The 15,753-nt window shown below is 38.1% G+C and overlaps 1 protein-coding gene across 1 annotated transcript in view; it reads right to left on the reverse strand.

Annotated features, from left to right (window-relative positions):
• Positions 1-9,905: 9,905 nt before the first annotated feature.
• Positions 9,906-15,753, reverse strand: part of hrh2b (histamine receptor H2b) — a 6,748-nt gene continuing 900 nt past the window's right edge. Inside the window, exons 2-3 of the mRNA XM_017041613.2 lie at positions 11,861-12,673; positions 9,906-11,009 (exon numbers count right to left, since the gene is read on the reverse strand). Of these exons, the coding sequence (XP_016897102.1) occupies positions 10,542-11,009; positions 11,861-12,481 (1,089 nt within the window). The 5' untranslated portion in view covers positions 12,482-12,673 and the 3' untranslated portion in view covers positions 9,906-10,541. The remainder of the gene's footprint in view (positions 11,010-11,860; positions 12,674-15,753) is intronic.

A 15,753-nucleotide genomic window follows, 5' to 3' on the forward strand; every position in this document is an offset into this window, starting at 1 on the left:
AGGGTCAGCAGACAAAAAGAAACATAAGGTTTGCAAAAAAAATTAAATCAAAAGTTAAAAAAAATATAATAATTTGACTACTTTAGGGCTCACTCTTGTTGTAGTGTTTGGTGTTATAATGTAGTCAATTACATTTTTGAAACCTCGATAAAGGATCTGCAGTTCCTGTTTGGTGAAGTTGGTTTGGGCTTCTAGCTGCTCCAGGCCCTCCGGTCTGTAACACACTGTCGTGATCTCAAGCTCATCGTCTGCCTTATCTGCAGAGATGGGGAAAAAATGGACCTTAGAATCACGTCTAGACATTGATAAACACAGTCAAACACAATTCCCCCCCAACAATATACACCAGGAGGTTGGTGTCACATGATGAAGTAAATCACAGCATTGCCGCTACACCTTCATATTACTACAATCGATAGTCACACTTAAAAATAATGGCATTTAACCTGTTGCATTTTGAGTCACTTACGCTGAACAGTAGTAAACAACTATATGTATGTGTATATAACTTTTGTAGCATATTTAATTTTAAAGTACAAACATGTGTATATGACTTTTGTAGCATATTTAATTTTAAAGTTTTAAAAACTGCAAGAAGTCTCCTCTCGGTCGTATTGTTAACATGTGTCAGTGTCTAATATAAAAAAAAAAAACGTAAGAAAATGAGCCCATTATTTAAACAGAATTATTTTGATATTCTGTTCTGAAATTGTCTCTGCTGCGTGTGTTTATGTTGCCTTCGAGGATATCCGTCTACAAAGTTCATCGCGTTGATAACGCACCAGCAGCTCAGTGCCTACAAGGGTAGATAATTTACACCCCTGCATTTTTTTCCAACAGCAAATAGCCTTTTTAAAACCAATAGTAAACATTTCTGCGAGCCAAAGAGCGGCTGCTTCATTTGCTGGGTTCTCACTTTTTTTTTTTTTTATCACACACTGCAACAAATTTATCCTTCACCCTGGCGAGAGTGTTATTCGCACTCTCATATTGTGCCTCTACAACCCAGTCTCCATGACAACGGGCTTCTCAAGCATAAGGCCAGGGCGGTATGATATGTGAGCTGCGTGTTAATTCACATGCTCGATAGCCAAGACCATCATTTGCTGCCTTTTTCTTTTTCTTTTTTTTTAACTTTCAAGCTAGCTCACACTAGCACCGACAGGCAACCACCCCCACACATGCACACGCACACACGATGACAGAGTCAGGGCAGTGATTTTGCGCCGTAGTTGTTTTCAAGGACATCTGACATCTGCGATACACTGTAATCTCTCCATCACGGGTCCAAGCACAGCTGTTACACTGTTCACATCTGCATTTGCGGTAGAGAACTTACACAAATTCATTTCTTTACATTTCTGTTGTTGTTTACCTTGAGTATCTTCTCCAATTCCCAATTTAAAATAGTAAACATTTTACAATGTATATACAGTTTCTAAAAAAAAAAAAACGACTCCAAAGGAAATAAGTACATTTGAAAACATCGTTGAATATTATTTTTGCTAAATAGACATTTGGTTTTCCTAATCATTATTGTAATTTTCTGATTTCTCAACAGGTCCAAATGTAAATATGTTCAATTTGGTTAAATTTGCACACATGCAAAACATAGAAAAAAAAACCCAAACCCAAACAATATATTTCAACTGTTCCACGTGTTTGTTTGTTTGTTTTTTTCTGTTTGATAAGCTGATATTCTTTCTGTTGCTCTTTAGACTTCTCTGTCTGTTTTGGACCAACATGGACGTACCTCTGGACGGTCTCCTCTGCTTGGTTTGCATCGTCAAAGTGCCCACAACTGCTCCCATGTTGTCACGGCAGAAAACAGCCTTCTCAACAACTACGGAGAGCAGGACTTCTTTATTCTTGACAGGGATTTGCTTCCCTCTGGTCCTGTCTTCATCTGCCTGCACAGTTCTAAGCCTCTGCCCCTGTTTTTGCCTTCCTGTTGGCCCCTTATCTGTCACTTAAGAACGCCTCCTCCTCTCTTTGTGTAGATTCTCTTGGATTTTTTGATCTCTTTTCCCAGGCAGCTCCTTCTTTCTGGTGCCACTCCCTCTCCTCTGTGCCTCACTCCACTCATCTGTCAGCCTTTTCCCCCCTCCGTCTTTTCAGGTCTCTGCCTGCTCTTGCCCTCACGTTGTAGCGGAGTGCTGCAGTGTTAAAGCCGCTGACCAGTGGGCGGCAAATAGAAGACAATTACTCAAAGCTGACAAGTGTCTGTGCTCTTTCATTTTTTTTTCATGTTTTCTTTCCCAATTGATGTCTTAATCCCACGCACACGCGTGCATAAATGTGCACACGCCCGTGCGTGGGCGCGCACACGCAAGCTGACTCTGACAAGTGTCTCTGTGGAAGGCAGTGTTTACTCTCATCCTTCCCTCCCCCCCGCCTCTTGATGTATTCATGGTAAAGTCTAATTCTCCCAGAACTCCACTGTCCACAAGGGGGAGGAAGACTGAGTGGGAGTGAGTAGTTGCTTTTTTTCCCCCTTATCGCTGCTTCAGCTTCACTGTGATAAAATCAGCCAAAGACAACATGAATCTGCCTTAAAAGTGCAGATTCATGAAAAGTCATGAGGGGAATTGTATTATGGTGCTGACACTGAGAAACTGATTTTACATATGCAACAAAAACATAAAAAAACATTTGTTTTTAATGTCTGGTTAAAAAACTTAACCAGAATAAAAAAAAGGCATTGGCCTGGTATGGAAGGTGGGCTTCACCATGGTAACTGGAGAAACTGGAGAAAATGCAAATAATATTTTTTTGTACTACACTATGATGTGGATTTTAATTGTCCACAGAGAGCAACAACCACAACCAGACTGTGCAAAACATGCAATATTTACCAGGTGCTACTGACATACACTATCTCTCTCCAGAATATTAATCAAAAACATTTTGGAATTTGGTCACAAAAAAACACAAGCCGTCAAATATAAATAGTGTATAGTATAAACTGACCTCTAAAGCGCAAGCAACTAAATACATACAAGATGTTTGCCTTCTGGTACTCGCACCATGTCACTCTGCCTTATGACTGCTAAACATTAGCATACAAGAAAATGTATTTTTTAAACGTTGCATGTTCACAAAATATCAGAGAGAAAATATTTACTTAAGTTTTGAAAGTACCAATAACAGTTCTACAAGTCATCGTCGAGGTAATGACTGCTAAAACATTGTTCTATATTTACAATTTCATTATTTGTTTTAGTCACAAATCCCTTACAGCATATCTTTGAACAGCAGGTGGCAGCACAGTACCTCTTGATCACAATGCACGTACTGCACTCAGAGCAACGTATTGAGTACAAACTACGTAAGCTCAATTTAAAATAATAAAAAAAAAAACATTAAATAATGAATTTGCGTTACATACATTACAAAAGTAAAATGCAGGTCTACAGGAATTTGTACATTTTGTTATCAAATGTTAAAGAACAAGATAATTTAAGACTTGGAATTATATTTAAGCCCATAGAAAAAAAGAGGCTGGTGATAGAAAATATACCAGAGGAAAGCAGTTACATAAAGGTGTAAGGCAGCATAAAAAATTTAAAGCAAAGACACACACAGTCAGCTCATTTTGCTGCTCACTCGTGGATCTCTCTTCTCATGAACCTGTTCAGGTTAAGAGATGTGCAACGCAATAACGCAACCTACATTACAATACATTTACTTTATGCATTTAGCAGACTCTTTTATCCAAGGCGACTTACAAGAAAGCCTAAAGCTGTGTTGAGCCCTGGTGGGTTTGTGGGTTTTCTGTAAAGATTTTGCATGTTGTGTGTGTATGACTTTGCTCTGGGTAAATTGGATACTAAATGGAGAGTTAATTGGACGTTGTAAATAAACCAAGGGATTGAGTGTGACTGTGACTAATGTCTCGTTATTAGGTCAAGCTGTCTCCATCTCCTCCTCCATGAACTCAACACGAAAGACAAAAAAATAAGGACCGGAAAGACTGCTGCTGACAGTTATTAACCAATTTATGGAATACTCATTTATATTACCCATGTAATTTAATCAGGTCTTACTGTAGGTTTGTGTATCTGGTCCACAACCACAAAACAAAGAAGAAATGGCTTCTCTTCTGCACAGTACGGTCTTGAAGACATATTTTTTGTTTCGGTAGTGTTATAAATGGTTCAAAAATACTTTTAAATTACTACAGGAGAAATTATTACACAAAGTTAGCCTTAGCCGAAACCGGAAAAAGAAAACTCTTCTTCCTTTTTCCTTCGCATAAAACGCACACACAGGAAGCAGAATAAAACTTTCAGTGTAAGAGCACGCAATTAAATTGTTCAGATACACCACTGGCTTATTGTGGGTAATGCTTTTATACTGAAACTTTATACTAAAAGTCTATCAGATGAAAATTAGATAAACGAATAAACTAATTGTAACCTGACCCATATGACGCAGGAGTGATATAAAGTGCAAACAAAGAACACACAAACAATTATTATTTTTTGTTCTAGGTTTTAAGTGCTTGGTTCAGGACTTTACCCCCTTTTTTTCTAAACCTTCTCTTTTCTGAAATCTTTTTTTTTCTATGAATCTTGCAAATTTAAAAAGATTGCTGCTCTGAAGCTCTACTGTAAAATACAAAACAACATACACTTCCCTAATTGGAAAGACATGCAAAGGGTACACATACCTCAGAATTAACAAGACGAGCCTTTATTGGAAAACCATGAAGTTATATAACTGGTTTCATTATTATGCATATTGTAAGTAAAATATGCATAAAAAAGTGCTCTGAGATGCAAAACATACACATACAGTTTTCAGTTGACCTGATATGCTTGCGTGTATGAAACTAAATTTGCAGGTTTGCATATTCAGGCTCTGTATATGTAGCTGCTGCAATATGCAGAGGGTAGCTTTTTCACTATTCTCTGAGTTGGAATACAGGTTTGTACTTTTTTAAACTACACCTTACTGAACATTTTAAATAATCAATATGCTTAATGAAGTATAATATGCATAACAAAGAAAGTATATTATACAAAAAAGGTTAGGTCTTCTGTTTCTGGTTTATTATGATATTAAATATCCAGTTACTGTAACATAACATATACATCCCTACATACTTCCCTAAACTACGATAATAGCTTTAATGCTTTAAGAATTTAGAATTTAGTTTCTACATGCCCAGAAATTGTTATTAAGTTTATAATTTTTTTAATTTTTTTTATGTCAAATATAATTGAATGGAATTTTTTTAATGATTTTTTTTTATGTCAAATATAATTGAATGGTATTACTGTTCCATTCACACAAGGACTGTCACCATCTGGTGCCACTGCCAAAAAAAAGATCACTCTGCAGTGTTTCATTTATTTTGTAGATGTATCACTTTTGCCAGGACGTGCGTAGCAGCAGGATAATGCTGAGGCATGCAGGCAAGACCGCAGCTGCACCGTCCAACATGAGAGTCAGTGTACTGTGAAAAAAGGATTCAGTCGATAGGGCTAAAAACTTTCATACTTAATAGTTAGTGTGCCTCATATTAATCTTTGTATTAATGACAACATTTATGCTTCAATAAAATAGATTCCAGATAGATGAAAAGGTTTTGAGCATTACTCCTTATAGTAAAATATCAAACTGTACTGGAACTAACTGATTCCATATAAGTTTCAATTAAATTAAAATTAAATTATTTGCAAAAAGAAAATGAACCTATCTACTTTTTTTCTGATATAATGTGAAAAAGAAATAAACCCATAGATTTTGAGTTCTCATAAAAGCAACTTTTGACTCACAGGCCAAAATTGTCCTAAAATTGAACAGGTCAGGAGCAGACAGATGGAGCGTTGGTGTGAACTAAGATAAATGACATGTAAAAGACATGCGTAAAGGCTAAAATGCTTTTATCATTTTCTATGTCATCTATGGGGGAAACGTGGGTATTGCAGGGAGAAGGCACAAGTGTAATGATAATATAAATAAATTATATAATTTAGAAAAGTTTGGCGGGCCGGATTAAAAAGCTGAACGGGCCACATCCTGCCCCCCGGGCCTTAGTTTATCCATGTCTGTGCTAGGAGAAAAGACTTAGCCAATAACTGAAGTCACATTATGCTTCATTAACTATTTATCTGTTGAGGGCCTCACAATAATACTTTTTATTTAAAGGTGCCAGGTGTCACAGCATACTGTTGTCTTTCACACTTAGCTCACATTTCCCACTGTTTCATTTTTATGTTCAGTACAAACATACTGTACACAACACCTGCCTTTGGAACTTAGGTTTAAAAATATAATCTGTCTGATGCAGCATTTGTTAAGCTGTGACGATGCTGCTCCCGTGTTGTTAGATCATTGTTCAGTACAAACGTACTGTACACAACACCTGCCTTTGGAGCTTAGGTTTAAAAATATAATGTGTCTGATGCAGCATTTGTTAAGCTGTGACGATGCTGCTCCTGTGTTGTTAGATCATTTGTCTCTGATTTATAAGTGTAATTTATAGTATCATTTCCAGTTGCAAATTATAAAACCAAGCAGAGCACCAGCAAACCAGGGAAGTGGTGGGGTCTTTTTTCTTTTGTCCCAAAGATGACGAGATGCCAAATGTCATATAAATCAAAAAATATGGAAAGACCAAGAGAAAACATTCAAATTCTGTACAGAAAAACCTTCAAGGATTGAAATGTTTGTTATTTGTTTTTGCTTTAACAAGTGAAATAACAACCGTAGCACAAATTTTTCCACAGTCATTGTGAACAGAAATTTCTGGTGACATACTAAACAAAGAATGTAATCTATGGACATTCTACCCAATCTTTCACTCCTTTACTTTATATAGATAAAATGATATATTTAAAAATCTCTTTTTTTCTCATCTCATCTTTTTGTTTGTGACAAATATATTGTGAGTGCGTACGGGGAAAAAAAGAACAGTACCTTTTGTAAGAGTTCCTGAGAGTAATCTCTGCAATGACTGGATGAATTTGAGCACCCTCAGTCTGAAGCGGCTGGTACAGCTGGCCATCCTGAGGTCGAGGCAGGTCGAGGCAGTGAAGATGTGCAAATCTGAGAGGTCCTCTGCAGCGTGCACTCATGGACAAAGTAAAGTTCAGCGATCGGAAAATAACAAAACAGCTATCTGTAGAACAGGACAGGAGCAATTACTTTACATAGAAGTGCTAGTGCAAAGTGCAGTTGTTAGTGTCAAACATAAAGACAATTTTTGAGAGTGTTGATTTACTAAATTTCCTCCTACCTTCTGTCGTCTTCTGCCTCGTTGTGACAAAGGCTTTTTCAGAAAGCACAAAACTACAGCAATATTTGTTTTCCTGTGACAAGTTTTTCTCTTATCTGTGCTGGGTTACATGTGCCTCTGAGAGTGGTGGAGTTCTGCTCTGTCTGTCGTGCTCCTGCTGCACTCTACCACTCTACCCTCTCTCTGTCATTGGTGCCCTCCTCCTGTCTGCACTTGGGCTCCTCGTTCTGTAGTTTTACACGTTTTCTTCTCTGGAGATTCCATACTTGGGTCTTCAAAATTTTTTAAAAAGTTTTTTAATCTCCATATTTTTATTGTGACAACCTTCAGGGCAGATGATTGAAAACCGAAACTTAAAATAAAAAGCTTAACATTAAAATTGAGCTTGGCATTTTGTGAAAAAGAAAAAGAAAAAAAAAAGCCTGGGATGGGTTGTGTAAAAGATGCGAGTGTCTATTGCAGTACGTGTACTTGTCAGTATTGCAGGAGTTTGTTTTCTAATACTTATTAGCAAAGTGGTAACCCAGGCAGTCTCTTCCGGTTACATTTATTCAAATTTATTTGTGTTTAATACCCTAAATTCAGAAAATGTAGTTTGCCCCCTCTAGTGGACAGATATTTTTTCAATATAATATAATATAATATAATATAATATAATATAATATAATATAATATAATATAATATAATATAATATAATATAATATAATATAATATAATATATCTGATAAAAAAGAAAACAAAGAAAGAAAGGTTCTCCACTCCCTTCCTTGTGTGTCCACACCTTAGTCATGTACCTGCCACAGTGATCACCTAATCACCCCCACCTGTGCCTCGTTAACTCCTCACTCAGCTTCCTACGTTCCCAGCTAGTAAATGTTACTCAGTTGAACCAGCTATTGGTCCCGTTTCTTCCCTCGTGTTAACCTAGCGCTTTTGTAGCTTAGCCAAGTATCTATTGCTCACCCGTGTTTCTACTTTTTTCCACCTGTTTTAATGACGACCGGTCCTTTGTACCTTTGACTGTCTTCATGCTCTATTAAAGACTGCAGTATCACCTGGCTGTGTCCTGTATTTAAGTCCCTCTGACCCCACACGTATGCACAAGTACACTCATAAAAAGTAAACTGGACAATAGCAGACTGTTGAGTTTCAGTCACAGCCTTTGGTAAGCAATCGTAAAACACCTACACAAATTTGACATGCTGTTTACTGCCAAATATAAAGCCAAATTCACGTGTCTCAGAGAGGACTTGTTGAAAAAGGAGTTTTCAGTAGTAGTAGAGTCCCGTGTTCGATTCCCAAAGGAACCACATATTCCTAATGGTGCCTCCCAAAATTATCATTATTAATTATTATTATATATGCAGAAAACACATTGAGTCACATTAGTTCATCAGTTCCAACATTTTGCATTGGAACCAAATGACAAACTGACAAAAAAATAAATAAATAACAGCAGTAATGAAGAAGTAAGCACAGAATTCCTCTTTAATGATCAAATTCATACAAATTTAACATTTTTAAATTCAAAATTAAAGCTGTGTGACAGTTATGTACCTGTAGCAGCGGACTGAACCAGCCAGACTGTGGCAGGCCTGGTCATGTAGAGGTAATTGCATGGTGTGGACATTAGTTATCCATATTTTATGTGCATGCTGTGTGGCTTTTTTTTTTTTTTTTTTTACCCTGCTGCGTCATAAATAAAGCTCTGCAGGTCTTTTTCTTTGGTTTGTTAGTTTGATTTTTTAGTTTTGTGTGTGAAAACCAACCATATGTTAGACCAGGGATGTCCAACATATGGCCCGCGGGCCAAAACAGGCCCGCTTGGCGGGGTTCAATTGGGCCCCCTTGATACATTTTGAAAGTGAAAAAATACATCTTATGTTTGTGATGTTTTGTCAAATTATATTTAATTAAATATGGATACGTTCTGAACATGGACCTATTGTTATTTATAGGTAGTTATGTTATGATTGTACTGGTCCGGCCCACTTGACTTCTAATCGAGCTGTATGAACCAAAATGAGTTTGACACCCCTGTGTTAGACTCTCTCTTTCCAGTATCATGTTGGACACTTCAAAATATGGTAGATACAGGTAGCATGTGTAATACTTCCTCACGCAAATACAACCAATAAATTAACCAATAAAAAAAATTATAGCTTTAATATTCCAAGAGAGTTGACCAATAGTGACTGGTTCTCAACAAAAACGAGTTCTGACACTGCCTAGGTATGAATAGTGACATCCAGTGTCCATCACTGTGCATGTGGATAGACATCAAATAATTATAAATGCATCATAAATAAATAACTGTTTTTGCGGTTTCTAGGTTTCATCAGTTTGTGACACAACGATCCCATCGACACACACGCGGTAAAGGTGACGTGATGCTGTACGCAATTGTCGTATTATTTTACGTGTTTGTAACATCAGTTCAGGAACGGCAGTACGTGTTGAAATACACGCTAAAATGTTCTAGTTCAGTGGTTCTCAAACTGTGCTACTGTGGAGCGCCCTCTGGTGGTACGTGGGGAAAATTCATATTTTTACATTCACATTTTGAATTGAATAAATCTGAAACATACCATGTACAATTAATACAACATTTAAACATAAACATCCTTATAAACATTTTTTATAAACATGTCTCCTGTGTGGTGGAAGCTAACAGGGAAGGCCTATGCTGCTATATTCTAATGTTGGTCATCATGGTGGTACTCAGAGAGCTCCATGTTTTCTCAGGTGGTACAGAGTAGAAAACGTTTGAGAACCACTGTTCTAGTTAACTGTGGTCTAGCTGTAGATACTCTTTCAGAGTATCCGAGAAGTAGTGTTGGTCTTCATGACTCATACGTACACATCATTTACATATCAACTGCCCTTGCTGTACAATTATTCACTTAGTGTGTTCCTTGACAGAACTGGAAAACAAACAATTTGTGAATCGTTAGCCGTCACACAATGAAAATCACCCATTCATTTATCAGTCATCCATTCCTGTCAGAGGTCGGCCTGAAACGAGCTTATCTCTTTTTTGTGGCGATTGCTTAAAAAAAAAAAAATGTCAGAGATATGTCATTTTTCTCAGGCTTACGTTTTATGTACAAAACAAGTACCATTTAGTATTTAACCTTATCTTTCTTAACTCATACTTTAACTCATCCTCAATGTTTTGGCGTGGGTTTAACATTAATCCTGTTGGCTGCGGAAACATGAAGGAACGAACTAAGTGATCCAGAAAAGAAAGGTTTGATGGTTTGTTATTAAAAGGCAGGAACATCAACAGTCCAGCTAAACAACGTGATTTTCACACGGGTTCATCTGAGTCGTCGTCATGAAGTTTAACTTTACTTTATCTGTGTGTTTCTCCGACTGCTGTGATACCACTTGTCCGGTCAAGAGGGGCGCTCTTTTGCGCAAGGACACACACGTAAACGATAGTTTCTTGTGATGGTTGAGTTTGTAGCGAAGGAGATCTCCGTAGGCTCTGCGGAAGTCTCTGTTTAAAGCCGGATACAGGATGGGATTGAGGGCTGAATTAAAGTAGCCCAGCCACAGCACCACTGAGTGGACTGGGTTAGGGGGGTTGGTCTTCTCCTTGATGCCTTTGCAGGTGAAGAAAGTGAAATAGGGGAACCAGCAGATGATGAACGCCCCCAGTACGGCCGCCAGAGTCACCGTGGCTTTGTGCTCACGTGTGATGGCAGCGGTTGATGAGATGCCGGGGTACGAAGGTGTGGTCGCACGAATTCGCCTCACCTGAGGATAGTGACAAGATATGAAAATCATTCTGTTTATCTAATAAATAAACCAAAAAAACCTCCTCACAAAAAAACTAAATAAAAAATCTGATCTGTATATCCCGTGCTGTAGCCCCAAAGCTAGGTTTGAAAAGTTTTTTCTGGGGACACATGGATGGATGTCCCACTATTTTAACACTTTAGTGCAGGCATGGACAAACTAAGGCCCGTGGGCCAGATGCGGCCCGTTTAGCTTTTTAAACCGGTCCGCCAAATATTTCCAAATTATATAATTAATTTAAATTATCATTGTACTTCTGCCTTTTTCCTGCAATACCCATGTTTCACCAATAGATGGCGCAGAGAATGATAAAAGCATTTAGCATTTTAGCATTTATGCATGACTTTTACATGTCATTTATCTTAGTTCACTCTAAGTTCGCTCCCTCCATCAAATTTTGGGACCAACTGTGGCCCGCGAGTCAAAATGTTTGCTCACACCTGATTTAGAAGCTTGAATTTATGGTATAAGCGTCAAATGAATCATATATTATTCCACCTGTATTTTGAATTGTTGATCAAAAACACCTAGCTGCAGATTGGATGTATGACTCATCCTTTTTCGCATGAAGTAAATGAAAGTAAGTAACTTTTACTCAAAGTAAATTTTAAATTGAGTATTTTTTAATATTTACTCGAGAAGATTTTTAGATGGGTACTTTTACTTCTACTTGAGTAGAAATACTTTAACTTACCGTAATTACATTTTCTAAGTACTAAGTGCAACACAGTCACTGGTCTAAAAAAACAATACAGTTTGAGCTGCATGCCTTATTTGTTGTGAGTTTTACTACAGTAACAAACACTGACCTGTTCTTTTGCCACCCTGAATATACACAGGTACATCCCAGACATGAGCAGGAGAGGCAGGTAAAATGTCACAAAGACATAAAACAGAACGTAGTTGTTGTTCCATTCAAACTGACAGTAGCGCCCATCCGTGTCCTCGTCCCATATGCCCCACTCCGAATGCTGGACCTTGTAGTCGACAGTGTTCCAGCCCAGATGGATGGGCACAAAAGACACAGCAAGGGACAGAGACCAAATGGAAACAAGGGCGACAGTCACCCTTACAGGGGTCACCCTCCTGGAGTAGCTAAGTGGCGCCGAAATAGCCAGATATCGATCCACACTGATTGCCATCAGGGTCAGGATAGAGGATGCACACAGCAGGACATCGAGTGAAATGTAAATATTACACAGGGTTCCTCCGAACGGCCATTTGCCACCGCGCAGCTCAACAGACGCAGTCAGGGGCAGCACCAGCAGGCCCAGCAGGAGGTCCGTCACTGCCAGTGATACCACGAAGCAATTAGCAACACGCCACAGGCGACGGCTGAACCCTACAGCCAGGCACACCAGCGCGTTGCCACCAATGGTCAAAAAAATAAACGACAACAGAGCAATCCAGCGGAGAGTCGTGGAGATCATGGCGGACTCCTTCCTGGGAAATCAATGTCAAGAGAACAGTGTTGCTGGTTAATTCCCAGGAGAAGCGTTAGGCAGTGGACCCTCGATTCATTTCCAGAATTTTCAGGTGGAGGCTGAGTGGGAATCACTTCTGAGACATTTTGTGATCCATCCCTGTATGACGGTCCACGGAGTCTGAGATGTTTGTGTTCCCTGGAGGGAAAAGAAGGAAAACTGTCAATGAGTAATTCACATTTAACCACATCAAAAATGTTATATACCTATGTAAATGTTTGACCAAAGCAGGTTATTAATTGTCGGATCACAATAATACAAGAATCCACCGCAGGAACAAAGGCTGCTTTAGTCACAGACTGCATGCAAGATGGTAAGAAATGTGTCAATAAACGTGTGATTGAATTGATTGATGAAATGTTTTGGAAAGAGATATTAAATTTTTTTTTATTATAAATCAGTGCCCGTCAAAAACAATATAAAAAAAAGTTTAAAAAGTTGACTTGGTCTTTATTAAGAGATCCTTTGGTTTAGAGATGCAGTGGCGGCCTGGCGGTTAAGGAAGCGGACTTGTTTTTGAAAGGTCATGGGTTTGAATCCACCAGTCATCGGACATCCCCCAATGGCTTAGCGCAGTGGCGGCCTGGCGGTTAAGGAAGTGGACTTGTATTTGAAAGGTCATGGGTTTGAATCCACCAGTCATCGGACATCCCTAGTGGGGACAATGCCCAATGTTAGCATATTTTGTAATATCTGTAAGAATCGTTATCGTTTTTTTTCCTCCGATAATGAAAAACCCGATAAAGCAATACCTGGGTTTCACCGAATGACTCGTGCTCTAAAAAATAGTTTAATTTAATTTTAAATTGCAGGAGTTACTTGTCCACAATTCAATTGTAATGCTGCCACTGTGTACTACTTTTGCAGTGCAGTTTTTGACCATATTTAGCAACATACAGCCTTGTGTTTCCGGTGTCATAAACTCCCATATGCTCTATAGCGGTCAGAGATGTTTGTTTAATAACAGGTGCTTTTAATTTCCTTATAACACGGAGCTTATCTCATACGCTATTAAAGAAACAGATGGTGAATTCTTTAATTAAAGGTCTGTAGCAGAAGTGTTGACAGTACTCTATAGAACTGCATACTGAGTGTCATGAGTGTTAATAAAAGAGAACCAGCAGGATTTTTAAAAACTTTTTTTTTTTTGAAATTCTATTGTTGCTCATTAATACAAATTATTAGTGAATCATTTTTCACCCTTTTTTCCGATATAATGTTTTGTTAAAAATATGATTAAATAAATGTTAATAATAATAATAATAATAATAATAATAATAATAATAATAATAATAATAATAGTAAATAATAAAAGTAAATTCCCTATAGCTTCCCTATGAATACTTAATCGTCTAGAACAGGTATTCCCCAAGCTGTGATGCGCGAGCTGCCCATAGAGGGTGCGCAAGATGAGAAATGTGTTTGCGGTTTGAAGTAGGATTTTATTCCACACAATGAAAATATTTCCATTGTATAATTTCAAATAAAATGTAGACATTTTAATTGACAAATAAATACAGGCTATATAGGATATATATATATATAAAAAAACTTTGGGAAACGTTGGTCAAGAATAATACCCACATATTTGCTGTAATACCCCGTCCACAGCAACCATGTATTAAAGCTGATTGACTCGGCTGATCTAATCTAATGCTCTTAAAAGTATACACATGTTCTCGTGTCCCTAAACGGAACACCAGCACTCTGTAAATAAATCCTCTACTGTGTATCCCAAATTACGCAACTTTGTGTTTCCTGAACAGTAGGCACCATTTCAGGCATACACCCTTGGCCACAGTTCCTCCTCAGGGATGAACGCTTCTTGTTTCCATGGCAACATTGTTTGTTCAGAGTTTAGCTGGAGCTGTTTCCTCTGCCTGGCCTGGTGTTTGCATTCTATGTCACAATCAAAATGATCTGATGAACATGAAGACATATAGCTCAAAGTTATTAAATGTGAAACTCGGCGGCAAAAGTCAATTATCGCTAACGTTACTGTGTTCTGTGCCTTTGAAAACATATAGAGATGCACACGTCGCACTGAAGCATCTTTACGAAAGCTCAGCACAGCGGTGCCCACAGATTTTTCTTTCGGCTTGTGAGCTAGCGTTCGGATGACCAAATTAAAGCGATCTACCTACACTACAATAAAAATTGTAAAATATATATTGACATATATACCCAATATACTTCAGGAAATTAATTAAATGCATGTATCTGTATGGCACAATAAGATCTGATTATTATAGTACTGCGTATGGTGAGTACTACACACTTCAGAATTATATTTATATTTAAACTCTTTATATTTTAACGGCTCATGATCTACCAACACCTCCCTGTTGTGATCAACTGGCGGATACAGATCTATTTTCGGGCATCGCTGGCTTATGGGTTATTGATCAAATAAAGAAACTGTGTTCTCCAGTGACGCAGCAGGGAAAGTACCAGATGATGTGTAATCTCCTTTTGAGGCGATGCTTATTTAGAATGTGTTACGAAACACAACAACAATGACAACTGCCAGTTACCATAAGCTGTGTGCCTCACTGCAAGCCTTATAATACAGCAAGGTTTCCAACGACGCCCATGTCCTCTTATCTCAGTTCCATTGCCTGTTTAGTTTCTTGCAATATCGCCCAGATCCATCAGTATACGACAACCGTGGATCACAAATTCAGAAATCACTCTGATAATGAGGAGGACCATGTTTATTTAGGGAGTTATGAGTCAACAGTGATAACGCATATCAAAGTGGCAGTGCGTCAATCCTGGATGGGCAGCACGGAGAAGAGGCAATTTAGGTCACTCAGTTAACCCCGTGGGAAAACGGAAAGTGCTATCAGCACGGTAAAGTTTGCGGTACACGAGATAATCGTTTCTCTTTTATCTTTTGTGATTTGCAATATGTATATTTTTATGTATCAGCACATCATTTGTTATAAAAATACAAAATAAAATCCAATTTATGGATTGTATTTTAAGTTAAGGTCGTCTGGTATCAGTCATTACTGCGGATGATTCAGTTTTCAAAATAAAACAACTTTTAGACTTTCTTCTGTTAGTATCAGAGTCTGAATGACCTGTTGTTTTGAAACATCGTCAGATTATCTTTAAATGAAGCTCGGTACCAAATGACCTACGGACCGGCACTTATCCCCAAATCAGGGGTTGGGGGGGGGGGTTTCCTGGGCAAGAAACAAAAAGGGGAGGGG

The sequence above is a fragment of the Cynoglossus semilaevis genome, chromosome 19, assembly GCF_000523025.1.
Source record: "Cynoglossus semilaevis isolate Cse_v1.0 chromosome 19, Cse_v1.0, whole genome shotgun sequence".
In the NCBI taxonomy this organism is placed as follows: Eukaryota; Metazoa; Chordata; class Actinopteri; order Pleuronectiformes; family Cynoglossidae; genus Cynoglossus; species Cynoglossus semilaevis.